This window comes from Euleptes europaea, chromosome 2, assembly GCF_029931775.1.
Source record: "Euleptes europaea isolate rEulEur1 chromosome 2, rEulEur1.hap1, whole genome shotgun sequence".
Taxonomy (NCBI): domain Eukaryota; kingdom Metazoa; phylum Chordata; class Lepidosauria; order Squamata; family Sphaerodactylidae; genus Euleptes; species Euleptes europaea.
This window is the reverse complement of record NC_079313.1, coordinates 21,134,374-21,157,550: the sequence shown is the minus strand read 5'-3', so window position 1 is coordinate 21,157,550 and position 23,177 is coordinate 21,134,374. Positions and strand designations below refer to the sequence as shown.

The 23,177-nt window shown below is 44.8% G+C and overlaps 1 protein-coding gene across 1 annotated transcript in view; it reads left to right on the top strand.

The window, feature by feature from the left end:
* Positions 1–242: 242 nt before the first annotated feature.
* LHX4 (LIM homeobox 4) overlaps positions 243–23,177 on the top strand; it is a 68,864-nt gene continuing 45,929 nt past the window's right edge. Inside the window, exon 1 of the mRNA XM_056844693.1 lies at positions 243–320. Within this exon, the coding sequence (XP_056700671.1) occupies positions 243–320 (78 nt within the window). The remainder of the gene's footprint in view (positions 321–23,177) is intronic.

The following is a 23,177-nucleotide window of genomic DNA, read 5'->3' as shown; positions in this document are numbered from 1 at the left end:
TGGTCTTTCTGATCCGCAGCGAAGTCAGGCGTCTCATTTGTCTTTGCGCTATAGCGCTCGTCCGGAGCTGGATTTTCTTGCATCCAGTTGCAAATGGGCGCTAGACTGTGCGGTGCTCAGCGACGTGTGGTTGCAGATGGTTCTTCTTCCAGCTTGAAGAACGAGGGCTTCCTAGCCGAGTCCCCCCCGAGGGATGGTGCTTGTCTCTCTCCCTCGAGAAACCCGCCCCTTGTTTATCCGGCATGAAGAGCTCCAAGCTCGGGGGTTTGCGCGAAAGGAGCCGGATCGCCACCTTGTCCCGAAACTCGCCCTCCCTCCAGGTTTGATCCGTGTGTTTTGCGCCCGGATGAGCTAGCAAGAGGCCATCCGCGAAGGCGAAGCTGCGTTTCGGATCCCTTCTGGGTCTCTCTTCTTTGCCCGGGACTGTTTTGATCTCCAGCTCTTTCCCAAACCATTTCCTACTTGATCACGATGGGTAGCCGGGTTAGTCTGTCTGTAGCAGTAGAAAAGCGCAAGAGTTCAGCAGCACCTGAAAGACCGACACAATTTCTAGCAGGGTACGAGCTTTGGCGAGCCACACAGCTCCCTTCTTCAGATAGCTCGTACCCAGCCAGAAATTTTGTGAGTCTTTAAGGTGCTGCTTGTACTCTTGGGCCATTTATGCACGGGAGGTTTTGCCTTGGATTTGCCGCTCTCTAGATGCGCATTTCCCCCATCCGAATTCTCAGAACTCTGCATGGGGGTCTTGTTTTTGAGTTTTGAGAATTTGGATGGGGAAAATGTGCATCTAGAGAGGGGCAAATCCAAGGCAAAAACCTCCCATGCAGAAATGGCCTCTCTCTTTTCTATGTTTCTTACTTGCGAATTGTCAAAGCTGTGATTGGGACCCACCGAAACCAGCGACTTCTTTTCTTCTTTGCAACGTCTATAATTTGAAACAGAAATACAAAAAATTTAAAAAAATAAAAAAATACAAAAAAATACAAAAAAGCACCTTTTTTATTAGCTTAAATTGGTATGACATGACATTCTGCCCCCCCCCCAATTCAGGCACAGTTCTTTCCCCCTTTTCCCCTCCCACCCAAATCCAGGGTAGAGCAGAGCAAAAACTTCCCTTGCGTTTTGCTGCAAAGAAACGAAGCCTGCTCGGTTTTTGGTGGGTGGGATGTGGAAATGTCCCCCGGGGCTTTCCTCGGCTATCCTTCTCGGCAAATTTGAAGGCAGATCCCTCCCGGATTAATCTCTCCTTGGGAATCTGCGCCTCCCTTCCTCCAGAGATTTCCTTAGGGAGCTTCTCCGCTCTCCTCTAATTCCATTACATCCGAGGAAGGAAAGGGCTGTCCTTCCTCTCTCTTTTTTGGCTATTTATGGGAGGTTTTGCCTTGGCTTTGCCGCTCTCTAGATGCCCATTTCCCCCATCCAAACTCTAAATGGGGGCTTATTGTTGAGTTCTGAGAATTCAGATGGGGAAACGGTGCATCTAGAGAGCGGCAAAGCCAAGGCAAAACCTCCCATGCCTAAATGGCCTTTCTCTTTCCCCCTCATCGCAGCGTACCGCATTTCTGCCCACCACGCTTTCGTGGGCCTGCCTGCATCTTGGACAGCCGTCTTCGGTATACCCGGGCATTGCCCTGGGCAGCCTAGCAAATCTTCGGGGCTGTTAGGAATCGGGCCCGCAGGCTTCCAGTCTTTCTCCCACACTGAACTGCAGGAGGGGAACCGGCAAGGCCAAACCTGCCCGACTCTGGATCCTGTGACTTACAGCAATTGGGGGTCGCTGCCTTTTAAGGCCGCGAAGAAGGGAGCTGTGACTCAAGAAAGCTCATACCCTGCCAGAAATTTTGTTAGCCTTAAACATACTACTGGACTCTTGCTCTTTTTTTACCGCCATGATGTTCGTTGGCATCGGAGGAATGCAGCTTTGGAGTGTCACAGAGCTCTTCAGCAGGCGCCCCACCCCCCAGTCCAGCAGCCAGGGTAAAAAGATCCACCTCCCCGCCTATTGAATGTCTCTAATTCTTTGCGTACTGCAGAGCAGTGTTTTTATAGCAGAAGGCACCGGAGAATGACAGGTCCAAAATAGATACAGTGGGGAGGCCAATCTCGGTGAAACAGAAGAATAGGCAGGAGCCCCCAGATTTCTGTGCAACTCGAAAGCCTACACATGCCACTAAATTGAGCCAATTATATTCAGCTGGCTTTGCTTCGCATCTGATTGTCCAGGAGCTACCAAGAGCGGGTTCATTCTCTTCAACCCCACCGTCCTCCTTAGACTAGAGTAATTCTGCACCAAATTGTACCTTTTAGTCGAATTTATGGGTGGGAGGTTTTGCCTGGGATTTGCCGCTCTCTAGATGCACATTTTCCCCATCCAAATTCTCAAAACTCTGCATGAAGGCTTATTTTTTTGAGTTTTGAGAATTCGGTTGGGGAAAATGTGCATCTAGAGAGCAGCAAATCCAAGGCCAAACCTACTATGCATAAATGGTGTATTGCTCCCTTACTTTAGCATGGTTCCCTAATTCAATTAGGTCAGTGTGGAACACAGCAAGAATCGCTATGCAGCTCCAGTTTTTTGAGGCAGGTCCCCCGCCCAATCCTTCTATTCAAGGTGCAAAAGCAAATAATACATTTTTAGAGTTGGGAGCAATAAGGGAACTGATCTTTTTTTGGGAGGGGGGTCCTCCAGGAAGAGGTATCAGTACTTCTAGTGGGGGAGGAGCATTTTTCAAATTTTTGGTACTGGAGGCTTCGGGCGAAAACCCATGGATGGTTTTGCCTTGGATCTGCTGCTCTCTAGATGCACATTTCCCCCATCTGAATTCTGAAAAAAACTGCTTGGGGGGCTTATTGTTGAGTTTTGTGAATTTGGCTGGGGAAAATGTGCATTTAGAGAGCAGCAAATCCAAGGCAAAACCTCCCGTGCATTTTCGCCCTTCATCTCCTGCTACCAACCCCCTAATCCAATGTTTCCAGGAATTCAGCAAAATTGCAGCACCCATAGAATATTTCCCTTGCAAAAGCAAGCAATCTCCTCGTTTTTTAAACGTGAAAATGCAAAGCAGCGGGCAAGCATAAATAATTTTTAAAATGTACCCACTCGACAATTTTTTAAAAATCAGATTATTTTATTTTAATCTGCCTGTAGATAAAGATAGATCATGATGGGTAGCCGTGTTAGTCTGTAACTAACGGTAGAAAATAGCAAGGGTCAAGTAGCCCCTTAAAGACTAACAAGATTTCATGCAGGGTATGAGCTTTCTGTAGATAAGATAATTTCAGAAAGCGCCCAGACTTACCTCTGTGAATAGGCATGCGCCCATTCACTCTCTTTGAATTTAGGATGTGATTGAGCCGAAGTGAAGCACTTTAAAGTCCTATCAGTATTAATAAGGAGGCATTTAAACCCATGTTTAACTGGGAAATATTGATACCATTGGATCTTCAAAAGGATTTGGGACCCACAGTGTTATTTGTAGAGCTTGCAAGTTTTGCTGAATTGAGCGTGTTGGTTGTCTGCGTTGATATTGCTATTTTAGGCATTGGGGTGTCTCTCTCTCTCTCCCGCCCCGCTTGCTTCCACCCCTAGGAAATCCACACCTTTCGATTTTGTTAGAAAAGGTTTTGTTGACTGCTCGAACAAGTGCAAGGTAACCAGCTGTCCTTCTCAGCTACTCCCAAACAATCTGACCCTGTCGGAACAATCAACCATCATGAATAAGTAAAGCAAAATGATGTGTTAACGGTTTATTCAGTACTTTCTGCGGTTCCTTTTGTTCCAAGCCGCAGAGAAGGGGGGGAGAGACAAGGAGGAATCTTTTCACTGACCTCAGGTTTTCAGTGAGGCAAAATTTCACCATGCTAGTTAAGAATTCAGTACATCTGGAAAGCTGGCTGTGCATTTACTCTACACAAATTTAGTCCTGCGAAAGAAATCATGCCATCTATTATGACAGTTAAAAACAAGCCTATAAAAGGTTGCTAAATATATTATGTAATCCACATCCCCAATTCTTTTGAATTCTAGACAATAAATTTGCTTAGTGCCTCCCCTAAATAATTAAGTTTGAGAATAATGTTGACATGTTTCTTTGGAAGATAATTATAATAATATAGAAAAAACATCTAAAACCTTTTGTTCCTCAAATTCAACCCCCCACTCCTGCTGTGTTATTTTAGTGTTTTGTGTTTTTTAATTAATGATATATATAGAATTCTTCCTTCCATGAATCCTTACAACAGTTCTGTGGAGTAGACCAATGTTGTCATCTTACTGAGGGGAACTGCCAGTCTGCTAATGGAAATAAATAAAATAAAAATGGGTAGCTAAATTGGTCCATGAAAAAATAATCTCCCCAAAACCGTAACCTTTGTTAAAGGTGGGATTTGAATCCATGTCCTTCCCAGTGTGAACCTGCTGATAGGGAACCACAATTAAGCACTTAAGGAACAGCACTTTCTTATCTCTGTGCTCAATGATAAATGTAAACCATTTGCAAACCGTTTGCCCTGGTGTCTCTTTCTCTGTCCAAGAAACTTGGAAAATGTCATTTTTTCCAAGGGCTCCAGTAGGTGTGAGTTGTCTCCCTAACATAGGAGACCCATTACTTTCACCAAAGGATAAATGCAAAAGTATTATTACCAACTATGAACAAGGTAGGATTTGTGGTAAAAACGTGACTCGAAAAGGTAGCAAAACAAAGGCAGGGGACAGGTGAGGGGACAGTGTGATGTCCCCAGTCTTGTAGAATTTCTGCTATTTATGTCAACTAGGTTCAAGTCCAGAATACAAAGGGCATAAGCTTTTGAGAGCCAAAGCTCCATCCTCAGATACTATTTATGTGGTTGTGGAGGTGGGAACGCTAAGCCAGGTTTGGGAATTTCCTTTCTCTACCTGGCTTTACTAGATTCTCTCTCAAAATTATGTTTACATTCCTTTTTGTGGTTGGACCAGTTCTGAGAGCAGAATGGTATTATTTGTAGCTCCATCATTCTCGCGCAGTTTTGAATTGTCTATGATATGGCTGATTGAAAGGGAAAGACCACCGTTTGGGGGTTCTTTACCCTTCCCCGTCATTTTCTCGCTGGGAATTCCCATTTCTCTACCCCACCCTCCAATTGCTTTAAGTAAATCTCACCTGTAATGTGAGTCACTTCCGCAAAGGCCAAGGGGCACCGCTCTTCAGTTAAAATAAAGCAGGAATCCAGACAGGGGTAGACTCACCACATTTATTGGGGCATAATCTATCCTAAATCAGGGCTCACTTTCTCAGATGCAAACGGCTCATCAGGAAAGCTTCTGCTGGAATAAATTATGTTAGCCTTTGGGGTCCCGCTGGAGTTTTATTTTGTTGTAATGGATGAACACAGCGAAGTATCTGGAATTGTCTTCAAATGCATGCTACTGTAGCTGTGTTGCATATCTGGTTCTCTGCTGACGCTTGTTTCGAGCTGTGGTCAATTGCACACCTAAAACAATGGGAGTCTTTGTGATGGGACATGGCTCCTCTCAGAGCTATTATAGACCCTCTCCCTGAAGTTTAATTTTTTAAATTTATTTAAAAAGCCCTGTTACTGTTTTTGCAGACATGGAAAAGGTGGGGGAGGACACTCTGCAGGCTGTATTTTGCTCTCAGTCAAATGTGAAACATTTTTACAGCTTCCTCTCAGATTTCTGACCTGCACTTATCACTTATTTTTAGAATGTTATTAACATTAAAAAATATTCTTATTTAAAATACGCACAATAGCTTTTGTGTTGGTATCAAACCGCCTGCAATTAATGCTGTTGATCTGAAAATGATTTATGGGAAATATTTGTACTGTGCTGCATCAGCAAAACTGGGAAGGGAGGCTGTTGCACATCAATTTAGGAAAGCTCAATTTCCTTTATCATCATCAGAACATTTCTGGCTATGCATCTGGTTGAAAGTCTGTCCTGGTTGTGAATGATCTACATGAAGGTCCAGCAGCACCTTAAAGTGGAACAACATTTAGTGAAATATGAGCTTTTGTAAGTCACACCTCACTTCTTCAGATATCTGGACCTTTGTTTTATTTTGCTACAACCGACCAAATGATGCACTTTCAATCCACTTTCAATGCCCTTTGAAGGTGGATTTTACTGTGTGAACTGGCAAAATCCACTTGCAAACGTCGTTAAGGTGCACTGAAAGTGAATTGAAAGTGCATTATTTGGGCTGTGTGAAAGTGCCCTAACACAGATGAGTACTTTCGTTATGTCATCCAAGCGCATCTTCTTTTTAAAATTCCACATGGTTTTCCATGCTGCTGAAGGATTGTCAGCTGCCATTATTTTAAGACGAAGGACCTCAAATCACATCTGGTGATGGTAAATGCCATTAAAACGTTTCTTCCCTGTTAAACTGTTTTTAAAGGGGCCTTTTGGATTTCAGTCCCAGACTTGCCCAAGACATTTTGACGTGTCTGATACGGTAAATTTGACAAGCTGGTTTGGTAAATTCCCATGACAGTAATTCACATGGACACAAGCCACCGAAAGACTGAGAGTCCAGTAGCACCTAAAAGTAATAAAATGTCTGGCGGGGTTGTTAGTCTTGAAGGTGGTACTGGACTCTTGTTCTTTCTACCACAAGAAACAGACAAACACAACTACCCATCGTGATCTCTCACAATCCACCAAGACCTTCTCCTGCACACTGAAATGAACGGGAGTTGCACAAGAGATGTGGTTTGACAGTCCTCTTCCTGCCGGCATGGGACATTTGGCAGGTGTTTGCACAGAACTCCAGGGTAAATTGCATTTCAAGGAATGGGCTTGATTTTCTCTGCTGCCACCGATGGCTGCAGGTGGTATTTGGGGTTTCAACAGAGGGAGGGAAGACAGAGATGTCCATGCTGATGTGTGGATGAGATTAATCACAAGGTTCATAATAAAATGCCCCCAAGGCAGCATGTTGTGGTACCTTTTCTGGCATCTGGAGAGCAAAGGTGTGCAGTTGGACATTTACAAAACAAGATACAATCCAACTGAATATGCTCTGAAGCAGAACAATGTTGTCTCTTAATTTAAAGAAAGTGGATGTTTTCTGATCGGACAGTTACTCTGGAGCTTTGGGCCTTTTATGCATGGGTTGTTTCCGAGGCGATCACCCCCCCCACACTTCTTGGGGCTTCGTTTTCATTATGCATATCTTTCCCGACCTTTAGAAGTCACTTCGCTTTCTCCCCTCCTTTTCCCCATGTTATCTGGATGCTGCCAGAAACAGCATCCAGAAAATGCATGGAAAACACAGGGAGAGAACGAAGTGACTTCTAAAGGTTGGGAAAGACATGCATAATGAAAATTAAGCCTCAAAGTGGTGGGGGGAGTGATTGTGATGGAAACAACCTGTGCATAAAAGGCCTCGCAGTGTCTCTTTGATTTCCAGGGCAGTGGAGGGTAGGGGGGGCTGGGGCAATGAAGGGAAAGTGGAAAGGTGCAGGTATATGAGGGGCAGGGATGCTGCTGGGATTTTCTTAACTGGTGTGTTTGTAGAAAAGAGCAGGAGTGCAGTAGCACCTTAAAGACTAACAAAATTTCTGGCATGGGGTGGTGTTTTTGTGTTCACTCTCCCCTTTCCACCAATCATCCTACCATCTCAGTAGCTTTAGAAAAGCTTTCTGATTCCATATCCTGTTTCCTATGCTGTTCTGTTATCTGAGGATCCGTGCCTGCTAAGCAGGCAAGGGAAAGAGAGAGAAGAAGAAGAGTTGGTTTTTTATTTGCTGACTTTCTCTACCACTTAAGGCAGAATCAAACCAGCTTACAATCACCTTCCCTTCCCCTCCCCACAACAGACACCCTGTGAGGTAGGTGGGGCTGAGAGAGCTCGAAGACTTGCCCAAGGTCACCCAGCTGGCTTCATGTGTAGGAGCGGGAAAACAAATCCATTTCACCAGATTAGCCTCTACCATTAGTGTGGAAGAGTGGGGAATCAAGCCCGGTTCGCCAGATTGGAGTCCACTGCTCCAAACCACTACTCTTAACCACTATATCACACTGGTGTACAGTCTTGATAGGAAAGAACAGAAGAGGCTTCTCTTTCCTTGCCACTTCAAGCAGCCCGCATGCATACAGAGGGCAGGAGGAAATGCTTTGCTTGTACTAGCTGGCAGGCAGGCAGGGCTGCAATGATGGGGGAGAGGAATAGAGTCTGATGCTGTGCAACCACCTCTCCCCCATGGTGATAGGCAGCCTGCCTGTACATCAAGCAGACTAGAGGAGGGATAAAGGCTGCTTCATGGTTCCCCCAATGGTAAATACATGCCCAACCAGATGAGAGTTTCAGTGATCAGGACATAAGATTGGATTAACCCTCTAGCCCTTTTCAGACATTGCAGTCCATGAAAATGGGGAGGCTAGCAACCATCCCATAGATCCTCCCAACATGCGTGGTCACCATGTTGTCTGAAAGGATCTTTTTAGCTTCGGTACACAAGAACCAGAACCTTGATAAAAACATGGTAGCATGTACAGAGAAGCTATGCACGCATGCAAAATCTGCATGCCACCCCATTCAAACAACATGGCAACAACATGTATCAAGAGGGTCGCGGGTAGAGCATGCTTGCAATATGTACAGTTGGCAGGTTCCTGATCCTGCTGATTGTTACATCTTAGAAGAGCTGGAGGGAAATGAGAGAAGTGCTGATTCAGGCTCTGAGGTCTCTTGATGTCTGTAATTTCGTGTAAAAGCACTAAACAGCCACAGCGGTCCCCTGAGACAAATCCTTCCTCCACCTCCTCTTAGCCCCAGTAGGAGGAAGGATAGGCAACCCTTCCTGGTCTTGCAGATTGAAAGCTGGACTGGGTGAGGGGTTCTATTTTAACGAAATGCCGAAATGCGGAGCATAGAGGACGTGGGATCTAAAGCTCACCCTCTCCCTGTAGCTTGTCCTCATGCTTGAAACATGGTGTGGGTTTTTCTCAGCCTGGCTAACTTCCTATATTGGAGACAGGCTGGCAGGGGGAGGATGCCACCCCCACCCCACCCCCATGTGTGCGCTCACATGAACACACAAAGCTGCCTTATCCTGAACCAGACCCTTGGTCCATCAAAGTCAGTGTTGTCTACTCAAACCCGCAGGAGCTCTCCGGGGTCTCAGGCAGAGGTCTTTCACATCACCTACTTGCTAAGTCCCTTTAACTGGAGATGCTGGGGATTGAACCTGGGACCTTCTGCATGCCAAGCAGATGGTCTGTCTGTCTGTCTGTCTGTCTCTCTCTCTCTCTCTCTCAGGGGAATGTTTTCTCCTATTGTTCTGAAACGTGGGTAGAAGAATACCTTGAGTGTAGGGTAGAACACAGGGAACTGTGTCCTTTTTCTGATTGCAACAACCGTCAGATTGATTTCCTATTGCAACTAATTTTAATTCCAATATTTAAGAATCTGATTCACGTTTTTAAAAAACTGCATATAACCCAGTTCCCAATTTGATTTTTTAAAAAGAACTCTCCCACTAGAGATATATGTGTTTCTAAAGAATGATCATAAGTGATTAGAAATATGGTTGAGGGGGTGGTACCAAATATTTCGTGTGACACAGGGCTTGTACTGTTTCATTCAGTCTAGTGAATGACTAATGCTTGCGTGTACAGTTGGCACCAAATCTGATTTATTGACATCATGCATTTTAATCCTACTCTTCCTCTAAGGGTGGCAAACATGGTTCTCTCTACCACCATTTTATCCTCTCAACAACCTTGTGAGGTAGGTTAGGTTGAGAGAGAATGGTTAACCCAAGATGGGAAAGGGTTAACGCAGTTTCTTGTGCGGTCCTAGTAGCTCCATAGCTAACTACTCTTCTGCAAGTGGGAAAAAGGTTCATTTTCTCTGCAAAACAAACTGACATCTGCCTTGAATAGAGGCTATTCCTGTCCACAGGAGGGGACGGATCACCAGTCTTAGATCCTTCTGAGCTAGAGATTTGCCAGGACCCACAAAGGGCCAGACTAAATGATTTTGCGGGCCTTAAACGCCCCCACTCACTTACGTTGGGTGCTGTGAAACACAGGTAGGATAATGCTGCTGCAGTTGTCTTGTTTGTGGGCTTCCTAGAGGCACCTGGTTAGCTTCTGTGTGAACAGGCTGCTGGACGATGGACCTTGGTCTGATCCAGCATTGTCTTTCTTATGCTCTTATCAATAACACCAATATTTTTAAAAAAATAAACAAAATAAAATAAAGGTTCAGAAGCATCTTGGGCAAGCTACCCTGTCTTTTGTTGATGTTACCCTTTAAAGCCACATGTACCCTATGTAAGAGCCCTATGGCGCAGAGTGGTAAGCTGCAGTATTGCAGTCCAAGCTCTGCTCACGACCTGAGTTCAATCCCGACGGAAGTCGGTTTCAGATAGCAGGCTCAAGGTTGACTCAGCCTTCCATCCTTCCGAGGTCGGTCAAATGAGTACCCAGCTAGCTGGGGGTAAAGGGAAGAAGACTGGGGAAGGCACTGGCAAACCACCCTGCAAACAAAGTCTGCCTAGGAAACGTTGGAATGTGGCATCACCCCATGGGTCAGTAATGACCTGGTGCTTGCACAGGGGACTACCTTTTTTTACCCTAACTACCCAAGATGCTTCCAGTCATTTCTTTTATTATATTTTTTTTATTTGAAAGTATTGATATCTTTCCTTATGTCCTTAGACTCAAGGGTGTTTTTTTTGTTTGTTTTTTAAAGCACCAGCAAGTAGCAAACACATCAAACCAACCTATCAAAGATCTATCCAGAGAAAACAACACACAGGGTAAAACCACAGATGGGTGTGCCAAAACAGTTTAGCCTCCATCAAATGCCCTCTGGAATACAAACATCTTACACGACTTCTTGAATGCTACAAGTGGAGGCACCCTCCACACCCACTCTGGTAGCCCTGCAGGAAAAAATCCATTCGGATTTTTTCTTATCTTGAACAACATTTGTGTATATGTCATGTGTCTTATAACATGCCTTTCAGCTCACACCTTGTATACAATGTCCAGCATATCAGGATGCGTATTACATCAACTAACGTGGAGATAAGAATGACCATCCGTGTCACCAGTTGGATGCCTGCCTGCTTGCCCGCAGAGGGGGGGTCATCTGGGGCAGCTGCCTGCTTGGGGCTTGGTCGGCTAATTTTTAAGTTGAGAATGTTGTATGGCCCGCGAATGATGTTATAAATATCCAAATGGCCCTTGGCGGAAAAAAGGTTCCCCACTACTGGCCTAAATCTAGCACCATGAGCTGGGTCCTGAAGGCCTCAGCAGCCTCCAGATCCCCACCCTTGGAAAGCCAGCTCACAGCCTGTGGTATGACAGGCGAGAAGGCCAGTGTCCCCCTGCCATCCGTGAGATCCTATATGAGACAGAAGCAGAGCAGTTAATATTGTGGGCTGTTCAGCAGGTTGGCTCATCCTTGCGGCCTTCCAGTGCGTCGTCGTCTCAAAGGCAAATGCGCTGTCGTGGAGGAAGCCAAAGTAGGCAGGCTGCCTGGTGAATGATGGCATCATTCTGATGCAAATAAACAAGGCTTCATGCGAAATCGATGGGATTCTGGGCAGGAGCTTTCTAAAACGAAGGTGACTGTGTGGGGAAGCGGCAGGTGACAAGATGCCGCAAAGGAAAACTGTAGTTCTTAGATGGGGGAGGTTTTTTTTTGGGGGGGGGAGATAATACACCTTGTTTTGTTTGATTGATTGATCGATTTCATTTGCAGTCTGGATACTCAAGATGCATCTCGAAATTTAAAACCAATATAATGTGCTGAGCAAAAATAGATAATGGCACACAATGCAGTTTTAGACATTTTGGGAAAAGGCTTTGCTGAATAATAATTCCAGAGGGGTGTTAGTTCCTAGCAGCAAAATTACACAGACAGCATCTTAGAGTCTAACAACATTTATTACAGCCTGAGTTTCCATGAGTCGGAGTTCACTTCATCAGATGTATGGAAGGTTCATCAATAGTTAGGGTTGCTGCATTAACCTATTATGGCTTAAGAAAAATTATTACACTATTGGCTGATGAAGCCCGAAGTGAAACAAATAGTATCTAGAATGCATGTTCCCCTGTGGATTTCTGTCTGCACCCCACCAGTGGAATTTTTGTCTGCGCAGTAGAAGATTTAACTGTGCCCGGCTGCCTGCTGACGTCACTGCCTTCTTGTGCAGGACTGTTACTAAGGACAGCTTCAGCGTCCTCCGGACTCTGGCATTCCACTTTCATTAGGGTGTCAGACAGTTTATTGTTATTGTTATTTAGTAAGGTGTTTTGTGCCTTCTAATATTTGCCACATTCCCAATATTGATCATGGGTTGTTGAATTAATTAATGTAATATTGAGACTACAAATAACGTGTGTTATTAGAGCCTTGTGCTGTTTATTTGATGTGTTGAACCTCCAGGTGGTGGCTGGAGACCTCTCGCTATTACAACTGATCTCCAGGCGATAGAAATCAGTCCCCCTGGGGACAATTGACAATTGGACTCTATGACATGGCTTTGGCAATTGGACTCTATGACATGGAAGTCCCTCCCCTCTCCAAACCCTGTCCTCCTCAGGCTCCACCCCCAAAATCTCCAGGTGTTTCTCAACCAAGAGCTGGCAACCCTATCCATAGGAGATACATATGTGCCCTTTCTATGGCTATTAGTAATAAAAACAGTCATGCTTGGAATCAAGGCAGTAACTACACGAAGGGTATATTTTTCTAATCAGAGGAGGAGTGGGGAATCATCATTCTGATCGTAAATTTCCCTCCCACCCTAGATGAGAATCTAAGAATTGCAGTTGGTGTAGGATTTCCATGGAGCCCAACAGTGTATTTTTTAAATATTGACCATTTAGATGACGCTAGCAAGCAGGGCATGAAGATCCTAGCCCACCCTTGTTGCTTGTCCCCAGGATCTGATATTAAAAGGTATACTGCTTTGGCACATGGAGGGTCATTTTAGCTAATAGCTATTGATAGACCTACAGCGCCATCCTAAGCGCAGTTATACTGTTTTAAGCCGCTTCCTAGTACCAATGGTATGGATCTTCATTTTGTTCTCTCTGTCTCAGTAGCTAAACTCATGTAAACGGAACTAAATACAAGCAAGATGATTTTGAAAGGATTTGAGTATTTTCCTTAAAGGAGAGAGAACTCTCCCCACACGCACACACATAACCCATCTGATTTAAACCCAGCCTTCTTTTAATTGCTTCCATCTGATGATCCTCAGCCAGAGGTGACATTTTTAGGGCTGAATTATGAACCTCTCCATAACGGAAGCGATGACAGACTCCGAACTCGAATGGCACAGGTGAAATGGCAGTGATGAATGAAGGGCCGCCTTGTGCTGTACCCTGACTCTGGTCTTTGTGCGAATCGTCAATTTGAAGTGGTTTGGGCATCCTGGACCACTATGCTGGGGCTTATGGTGATTATACTTGTCCAGTGCTCTCTCTGACTAAGACTATATTCAAAGCATGACCCAAGCAATCACCTGTATACAGTACATTTATAATCAGAGTGCAATGCTTGTTGTGAAACAAAACTAAAAACACAATACAGTAACCAGTGCCTGCTGACATGTTCAATGCGCCCTGGGAAAAATGCGCTCTGAAAAGCCCCGTTTTCTGAAGGCAACAGAAGGAAGACAGAGAAGTAGTTAAGCCGGGCAGTTGCCACACTAGCCTCATTCCAGATCCATATCAACCCTAGGTTGCCAGCTCCAGGTTGGGAAATTCCAGGAGATTTGGGGGTAGAGCCTGGGGATGCCGGGGTTTGGGGAGCGGCCTCAGCAGGGTGCAGGGCCAGAGAATCCACCTTCCAAAGCAGCCATTTTCTCCAAGGGAATTGATCTCTGAAGTCTGGAGATCAGTTGGAATTCTGGGAGATCTCCAGGCTGCACCTGGAGGTTGGCCACCCTAATCAGCCTTCATCCCCACAGAAGAAGGTACACAAAGCATAGCTTCCTGGGCCAGTCTTAGCAGACAGGGAGGGGAGGGTTGCCACCAGGTCCCTCTTTGCCACCGGTGGGAGGTTTTGGGGGCAGAGCCTGAGGAGGGAGGGGTTTGGGGAGGGACTTTAATGCCATAGAGTCCAATTGCCAAAGCGGCCATTTTCTCCAGGTGAACTGATCTCTATCGGCTGGAGATCAGTTGTAATAGCAGGAGATCACAAAATAATGTCTTGTACAAAATTTACAGAGCAGATCTGCAGTGCTCGGGTGGAGAAACCTTTACTAGAGAGCCAGCGTGGTGTAGTGGTTAAAAGTGGTGGTTAGGCATGGTAGACGCTAATCTGGAGTGCCGGGTTTGATTCCCCACTCCTGCACATGAAGCCAGCTGGGTGCCTTGGGCGTTCTCTTAGAGCTCTCTCAGCCCCACCTACCTCACAGGGTGTCTGTTGTGGGGAGAGGAAGGGAAGGTGATTGATTGCAAGCTGGTCTGAGACTCCTTAAAGGTAGAGTGCCCTGACCTGGATGGCCCAGGCTAGCCTGATCTCGCCAGATCTCAGAAGCTAAGCAGAGTCAGCTCTGGTTAGTATTTGGATGGGAGACCACCAAGGAAGTCCAGGGTCTGCTACACAGAGGAAGGCACTGGCAAACCACCTCTGTTAGTCTCTTGCCATGAAAACCTCAAAAAGGGGTCGCCATAAGTCGGCTGTGACTTGACGGCACTTAACACACTCACACAAAGGTAGAGAAAATCAGGATATTAAAACCAACTCCTCCTTCCCCCCCCTTCATGTTTTTCTCCTCCTCCTCCCTGCTGTTTTTCCAAAGCAAATACCCCCATATTGTAACTTGCCTTGCTTGCTGGGGGGAAATATACACATTGTCCCTGGAGGCTAATATCAGCTTTGATGCAAGGGGTGCATGTGCCTCCTCCTTCACATGTCAGAGAAAGAGGATTATATTAGATACTGTGGAACGCAGGCAGGATGGTGCTGCTGCAGTCGTCTTGTTTGGGGGCTTCCTAGAGGCACCTGGTTGGCCACTGTGTGAGCAGACTGCTGGGCTTGATGGGCCTTGGTCTGATCCAGCAGGGCTTGTCTTATGTTCATGAGTGAAGCTGCTACAGAAGCTTTAAAGGGAAGGATAAAAAAGTGATTACAGCAGCAGTGGAGGAGGGGCAAAGAGCTCCCTTTAATTGCTTGGAGAGTGACTGGTTTCTCCAGAGTGACTCTCCACTCACCCCTATGTATAAGCAGAGTATAATTCTTGTCCCCTAGTATAGCTCGTTTTAAGGCCTACTCCCTGGCAGTGATGGTGATCAGTCCTCATCCATGCAGTGTCTTCTAGCAGAGCTATTCTTCAGCTGCATCGGCTCGCTGGACTTACCGAAGCCCTGGGTTTCCCACGGTGACTTATCTGGAAAACGTTTCGCATCAATTTCAGTTCAAGAGGCCACATTGGTCGCAACATAGGGTCCACAATGTTCCCTCAGCCCATTGAGTTGTCAAGAGATCTTGTTATTGCAGCCTTGAGGATGTTGATGGGGTTCTTGGAGATAAGCAGTCCTACTACCTGTATTCTCAAAGCCTTGCTCATCTTGGCTAATAATATTAGCTGTGGGGGAAACATTGGCTAGGTTCAGTCAGGGGTGTCTGTCTCCTTAAGAGAAGGTCCTGTCCCAGAGGACTAAAGGGGCTGTGGCTCAGTGGTAGAGCATCTGCTTGGCATGCAGAAGGTCCCAGGTTCAATCCCCGGCATCTCCAGTTCAAGGGACTAGGCAAGTAGGTGATGTGAAAGACCTCTGCCTGAGACCCTGGAGAGCCACTGACGGTCAGAGTAGACAATACTGACTTTGATGGATCAAGGGTCTGACTCAGTATAAGGCAGCTTCATGTGTGTTCATGTGAATGCAGATGAAACCCACTCTTTTCCTCCTTTCTATCTACTGGGTATTTTAACTGATGTCTGGAGTCAGTAATGGGTGGGATGTGGGCTGGTAAACTAAAGCTGAGTCCAGATGAGGCATTGGCAAATTAGATCAGAGAATAGATATATTGAGCCTGTTCTAGTCTGTATGAATACATCAGATTTGCTGTTTAGAGTACAATTACGTCTAGTCTTACAGACGGATGCCCAAGTGGAATCCATGGCTCAAACCACTTTTCGCCAGCTCTCTTGGCACACCAACTGAGGTCCTTCCTAAATAGATCCAGCCTCAATTATCCTAGATGATCACAATGTGTTGTACCTGGGGCTGCTTACGAAAAGCACATGAACACATGAAGCTGCCCTATACTGAATCAGACCCTTGGTCCATCGAAGTCAGTACTATCTACTCAGACCGGCAGCAGCTCTCCAGGGTCTCAGGCTGAGGTCTTTCACATCACCTACTTGCCTGGTCTCTTTAACTGGAGATGCTGGGGATTGAACCTGGGACCTTCTGCATGCCAAGCAGATGCTCTGCCACTGAGCCACGGGCCCTCCCCTCCCCGTGGCTCAGTATGTAGTTTTCCTCATACAGCATCCCAGATTACTGAAAGAGACCAGCATGGCCTCTCAACATAGTTTAACGATTTACTCTGAATTGATCTCAGAAACAAATTCATAGCCAGAATGCCCCCCCTTTTAAAACCATAAATGATCTGCAAAGAGATGGTCTAATGGACCACTTGCTTCCATATAAATATGCCTGTCTATTTAGATCTTCTTGTTCCAGAGCAGTCCCTTTCCGAGGTACGAGTGCTGGGGGCTACTGGGCCAGGGCTTTCTTCTGTGATGGCAGCAGACTTTGGAATAACTTCCCCAGATGTATTTGTCAGGCTTTTGTCATCTAGGAAAAAGCTTGATTTGTAAAAATGTTTGATGCACTTAAATTACGGTCATAAATCCAGCTAGTTGGGTCGGTCCATTGCAGCAAAAATAAATAGGAGTCCTTCACATCTTTAAGGTGCCATGGGTACTTGTTTAAATTGTGATATCTTTGTATTTTAATTGGAAATTTAATTAACGACCTTTTAATATTCTCTGTTGAATTTATCTATGAACACATAAAGCTGCCTTATACTGAATTGGACCTGTGGTCCATCAAAGTCAGTATTATCTACTCAGACTGGCAGCAGCTCACCAGGGTCTCAGGCAGAGAAAGGTCTTTCATATTACCTACTTGCCTATTCCCTTTAACTAGATGTGCCGGGGATTGAACCTGGGACCTTCTGCATGCCAAGCAGATGCTCTACAAACTGAGCCACAGCCCTTCCCCATCTTTGCTTCTTCCTAAAAGTTTCAACCTAACACTGGCTTCAGCCAGAAGCATTTAAACTTTGAAAACCTGCTCAGCATTTTGGGCAGGATGCATATCAAAGGACTGGAACACCTTATTTCCTGGCCTGGAACACCTTATTTCCCCTCCACCCTTAATATCTTGTCCAAGGAATGTGGAAGCTTGCACGCTGTTTTATGTTATTAAGATCAACCAAAATAACAAGTATATTTCTTTTAATTTGTAGTTTTTTATTTTTTTTAACTCGCACATACAAACAAACAAATACAATACAATTCGTAACTATTCAACATCACACATTATGATAAATTGGATCAAGAGGTAATGACTTTAAGAATAGTAGGTTAAACCTTTACCCATTGGAACGTATTGAGTAGTTAAAACAGGTATTTAAAATCGGGAAAAGCCAACATATCAAATTTTTCTAGGACTGAAAACCATGTTTCTAAGAAAAGTGACTCGTGGTTGGGGTTTTCCATTTGCTGTACTTTTTCTGATATTTTTTCCATAATCAGGAAGTCTTTAATACAATTCAGCCACATAGAAACTGTGGGAGGATTTTTGTTTCTCCATTGTGATGCTATTATTATTTTTGCTATAGAAATAAGAATTTGTATGAGCTGGATTCTAATCTTGGGAATTTTGGGATCATATCCTTGATTTAGTAATATGAGTTCTGGTTGTTTTGGTATGGAATAACCTGTGAGTAAAAGGATTTCTCTTAGAATATCGTCCCAAAAAGAATTAATGTGTTTGCATGACCACCAACAATGTAGGTAGGTACCCAGACTACCACAATTTTTCCAACACTTTGGCGAGAAGGAGTTATTAATATGGTTTAATTTCACAGGAGTTAGATACCACCTTGTCAACAGTTTCACCATTTGCATCTTGACAGAAACTATTCTTGATATATAGCTGTATGATTTCCAAGTTTGTGACCAATGTTTGTCTAAAATTATTTTTCCACAATCTTTGTTCCACTTAGTTAAGTAGGTAATAACTCCTTTTTCTAACGTTTCCCCCAGTAAAATATGATAAAGTTTTGAGATTAGGCCTTTTTGTCTATTGGTGTGTAATTTAACCAGAGTTTCAAAATCAGTTAGGGTTTTTTTAAAAGTTTGTAAAAATTATTACATAAATGTTTTAATTGGAAATATTGAAACCAGGGTCACTTAGAGCTAGTACCAGCTTCAATACTAGATTTATCTGAAAGATGTCCTGCTTTGATGATGTCTTCAAAAGTAATTTTCCCATTTGTCCTCCACCAAGTAAAGTCATTAGTGCTAAAAGCTGGCTCAAACCATTTTTGTCCTGTAAAGGGGGATATTCTAGATGGACGGGGCCCTAAAGTTTGTCGATATTTGTCCCAGATCTTTATACTCAAATTAAGAAAGGAATTCTGAGTTGTTCTATTTGGTCTATCAGTGGGATTATTCCAGAGGAATTCAAATATTGAGATTTGTGTTCCCCCAGAGAATTCCAAGTCTAACCAGTGCAGGGCAGGCTTATATTTCATTAGTACTATTATATTTTTGAGGTGAATAGCCTCATGGTAGAGGCGGATATCCAGGACATCTAGGCCTCCTTTCGCAGATGGAGACCGAAGTGTATTTAGTGAGATTCTTGGTTTGTGATTATTCCAAATGAACCTTTGGATCTTGTTTTGCCAATACTTCCAACAGGAGTAAGAAAACATTGATGGGAGAGATCTAAATGAGAATATAAAGTGGGGAAGAATTAAACTTTTAATAAGGTTAATTCTTTCAAATAGGGAAAGTTGTATTCTTTACCATTCCAAGTATAACTGGTTGAGTTTCTGATTTATTTTAGTTATATTGATTTTTTCTAGATCAGCAATATTGACAGGGATTGACAAACCTAGGTGGTTCCAAGTTGTAGACACCCACTTGTAGTCAAAATTCTCTTTGATTGTTGAGAAGTAGTAGGTGATAAATGTATAGGGTAAAGTTCACTTTTATTTTTGTTAATTTTTAAACCTGAAATACTGGCAAAATGCCCAATAGTTTCATCCACGAAGGGGCGTGATGAGCCAAAATAACAAGTATAACTGACCTTGAGGGTGCGGGGGTGGATTTTGCTTTGGACCAATGCATAGGGTTGCTGACGAGCTTGGAAAAAAATGTACTGCCCCTTTAATAGAGCCATAACAGTGAAAATGGGAAGTTGCAGCTTTTCATGGCTCAGGGGTAAATAACATCCCAGTGTAAATTGCTACTAAAGGGACAGGATATTCTTCTCCAGGATATTCTTCTCTATTGGCAACCTTACGAACAAGGCTTCCTATAAGCTCTGAATTTTAGCATCTCCTGTCTCTGCTATTATTTAACATGAGTAGGGTTGCTAACAACCTGAAGAAAAAAATGCCCTATCGTTTATAGAGGATCTATGATAGGGTTGCCAACCTCCAGGTGGTGGCTGGAGATCTCCCGCTATTACAACGGATCTCCAGCCAATAGAGATCAGTTCACCTGGAGAAAATGGCCGCTTTGGCAATTGGACTCCATGGCATTGAAGTCCCTCCCCTCCCCAAACCCCATCCTCCTCAGGCTCTGCCCCAAAGAACTCCTGCTGGTGGTGAAGAGGGACCTGGCAACCCTACACTGAAGTCCCTCCCCTCCCCAAACCACGCCCTCCTCAGGCTCCACCTGCAAAACCTCCTGCCAGTGGCGAAGAGGGACCTGTCAATCCTACTCTATGGGATGTTACTGAACAGGTGATATTGCTTACTTTAAAACCTTAAACTGCCCATTTCTACTCATTAAACCTCTATTCAGGACCAGGACTTTTTTTTTTCTCCAGGCTGTTGGCAATCCTAGGACAGCGGCTGGTGTTGTTTATTAAAATGCCCCCTCCCCAATGAATCAATTTAAACTGTTATTTAATTGGGCGACTAAACCCTGCAGCTCTATTTTTCCAATATAACACTTTTCAAATGGCATAACTCGCAATGTGCTGTCAATGGCCAATTATGCACGGGAGGTTTTGCCTTGGACTTGCCCCTTTCTCGATGCACATCTTTCCCATCTGAATCCTCAAAACTCAAAAATAAGCCCCCATGCAGAGTTTTGAGAACTTAGATGGGGAAAAGGTGCATCTAGAGAGCGGCAGATCCAAAGCAAAACCTCCCACGCATAAATGGCCAATGTTTGCTTTCGGTGTACATCATTTCTTGTCCTGCCCCTGACAACGTCCTGCAGCCAAGCCGAATAAGTGCAGCACTGGGCACAACCTCTCCTTCCTTCAGCCAGAGCTTTGGGTGGGTGGAAGCCCTGCCCGCTTGACTGACATCACGGTTCCCATAGTAACTAATGCACTTCAAGGAGAAAAGAGTGCAGGGTTTTATTTTATTTTTTTCCAAGGACTAAAATCAGTGGCATAAACAAAATCTGCAACTGCGGGGATGCTATAAAGTTTTCATTGCCACTTATTGGGAAAAGCTGCATAACTCACTGACACAGCAGGAGCCACAGCAGTCTCAACGAAGTCGGCGCGATAAAATGTTTATTGGGGCCAGGCCTGCATTAATTACGGCGCACACGGTTCCCACGGAAATACCCAGGCGCCCTGGGGAAATAAGGCCCTGATGCCAATGCTCTCAATGGCAGGGCCGGCTCAAGGTATTTTCCCTCCACGACCAATGCATGGCCGTCCCTTCATCCTGCCCTACTGGCACATGGGGGCAAGCTGAGTCTCTGCTGTGCATCAGTACTCTCCACACTGGGCCCTACCCACCAGGGATGGATTGGGTGGAGATCCGGCTCTGTCCTATGGGGCAGAATGGAGTTCTCTCTCTCCTTCTCTCCTAGTTTATAGCAGTGGGCTACTTAATGGAGGGCCATATATTTTGTGTTTATAGACACTTTCAGGAACAAACTGGATCCTACTTTAACTGTGCCCCTGCTTTCTATGCAACAACCCTGAATTCATGCAAACATGTCCTGTTTTCATAGGGTTGCCAACCTCCAGGTACTAGCTGGAGATCTCCTGCTATTACAATTGAACTCCAGTCGACAGGGGAGGGGAGGGAGGGACTTCAATGCCATAGAGGGGAGGGACCTCAATGCCATAGAGTCCAATTGCCAAAGCGGCCATTTTCTCCAGGGGAACTGATCTCTGCTGCCTGGAGATCAGTTGTAATAGCAGGAGATCTCCAGCTAGTACCTGGAGGTTGTTACTGTCTATAAGGTTTATTTTGGTATTTTGGTGAATTTAGTAAATGAATGATAAGCAATTGTAGAGCCTTTGTGCTGTTACTTTATTATTAACTAAGTACCTGGAGGTTGGCAGCCCTAGGTAAAGACTCCTTGCGTTGCGGCACTTCTGGGTGTAAACCGGAAGTGACGTGATTGTGTTGGCGCGGCCTCCGTGTGCGCGATCTTGCCTCACCTCCGCCCAAAAACCCTCCTGCTGGAGGAGAGGGGGGGACCTAGTAAGCCTAACTTCAATGCCATAGAGTCCAATTGCCAAAGTGGCCATTTTCTCCAGGGGAACAGATCTCTATCAGCTGGAGATCAGTTGTAATAGCAGGAGATCTCCAGCTAGTACCTGGAGGTTGGCAAACCTAACCATCTGCCTCTTGATGGTGTTTGGGAAGAAGCAGCATAGTTGGTTTTTTTAAGATGGCCGCAGGAGTTGTTGCTGTTGGGCCTCTGGGCCCAAGCTGTAACCTATTCAGTTCCTTAACAAACACCTGGGATCAGTTCTTGGTTGAACTCGGAGGATCTTCCTAAGTTTCCATTATAACAACTGGCAAACATGCTCCTCCCAATATGTACAGTCACCATGTTGTCTGAGCCGAAGCAGTGTGTGTATTTTGCACATGCATACTACTTTGATAGGCATAAACCAGAATCCTGGAAAATGCAGAAGTCAACATGTATATGTTGACATGTATGTGCATGCAAATACATGTGGTGCCCCACTCCAATAACATGGGGAATGCACATACTGGAAGGAGTACCACTCCCAATATGCACAGTTGGAATCCTAGGAGTGCCAAGTCCCCAGCAGGGGTGATGGATGCCCTGCCCACCGAATGGCTGCAGGACAATATTGAAAATGGCCACCGGCCCAATGTCATTATGTCTCTTTCAAGGAAAACTCAGAAGGGACACCTGTTCTTTCTAGGAATCACTGGAAACTCTATGGCAGGGGTATCAAACATATGGCCTGGGGGCCAGATCCGGCACCTTAAGAGTTCTTATCCGGCCTGCAAGCCAGCCGAGGCAGCCCCCCGCCCCCGATCTGGGCTGGCGAGTTCACTGTGGGCTGACCAGCTGAGGCAGCCACCCTACTAGTCCCAAAGTGTCAGTTATCAAAGACTGTTAAATTAAAAAAAAATACTGTAAGAGTGTTATTGTTTTAAGCATGTTTGTATTTTAAGTAAAAAATAAAGTAAAAAAATTCATGAATTAGTTTTGCCTGTATCTTCTATAAAGTTTGTATCTCCACTCCCTGGCATTAAATTTTATGATACACATGGCGCAGCCTGACCAAGTGACATTTATGTCATATCCCACCCTCCTAACAAATGAGTTCGACACCCCTGCTCTATGGTTTGACCACAGAGTTTCTGGCAATTCCTAGAGAGGACTGGTGTCACTTCTGGGTTTTGAGGCTCAATGGGAAGCTTGCTTGGACAAAAATCCCAGTCACCAGTGGAAGGCGAACAGAAAAGTAGAATGTTGTTTTTCATGTTCAGTGAATGTTGGAGAGACTCTCCTTTCAGCAGAGTTAGTTTCTTACATCTTTGCAAGACATTGACTTGGGGTTCAAGGAGTAGGTCCATTAGCTGGTGATCTAATCAGATTTGTGGTCGCTGAAAGCAAATTCAGCTACCCGTGTAGCAGTAAATGTCTTTCTGAGTAGATAAGTATGTAAGAGAAAGACGGAGAGGGAGCACTCATAGGTTGGGAGAAATTGGTCA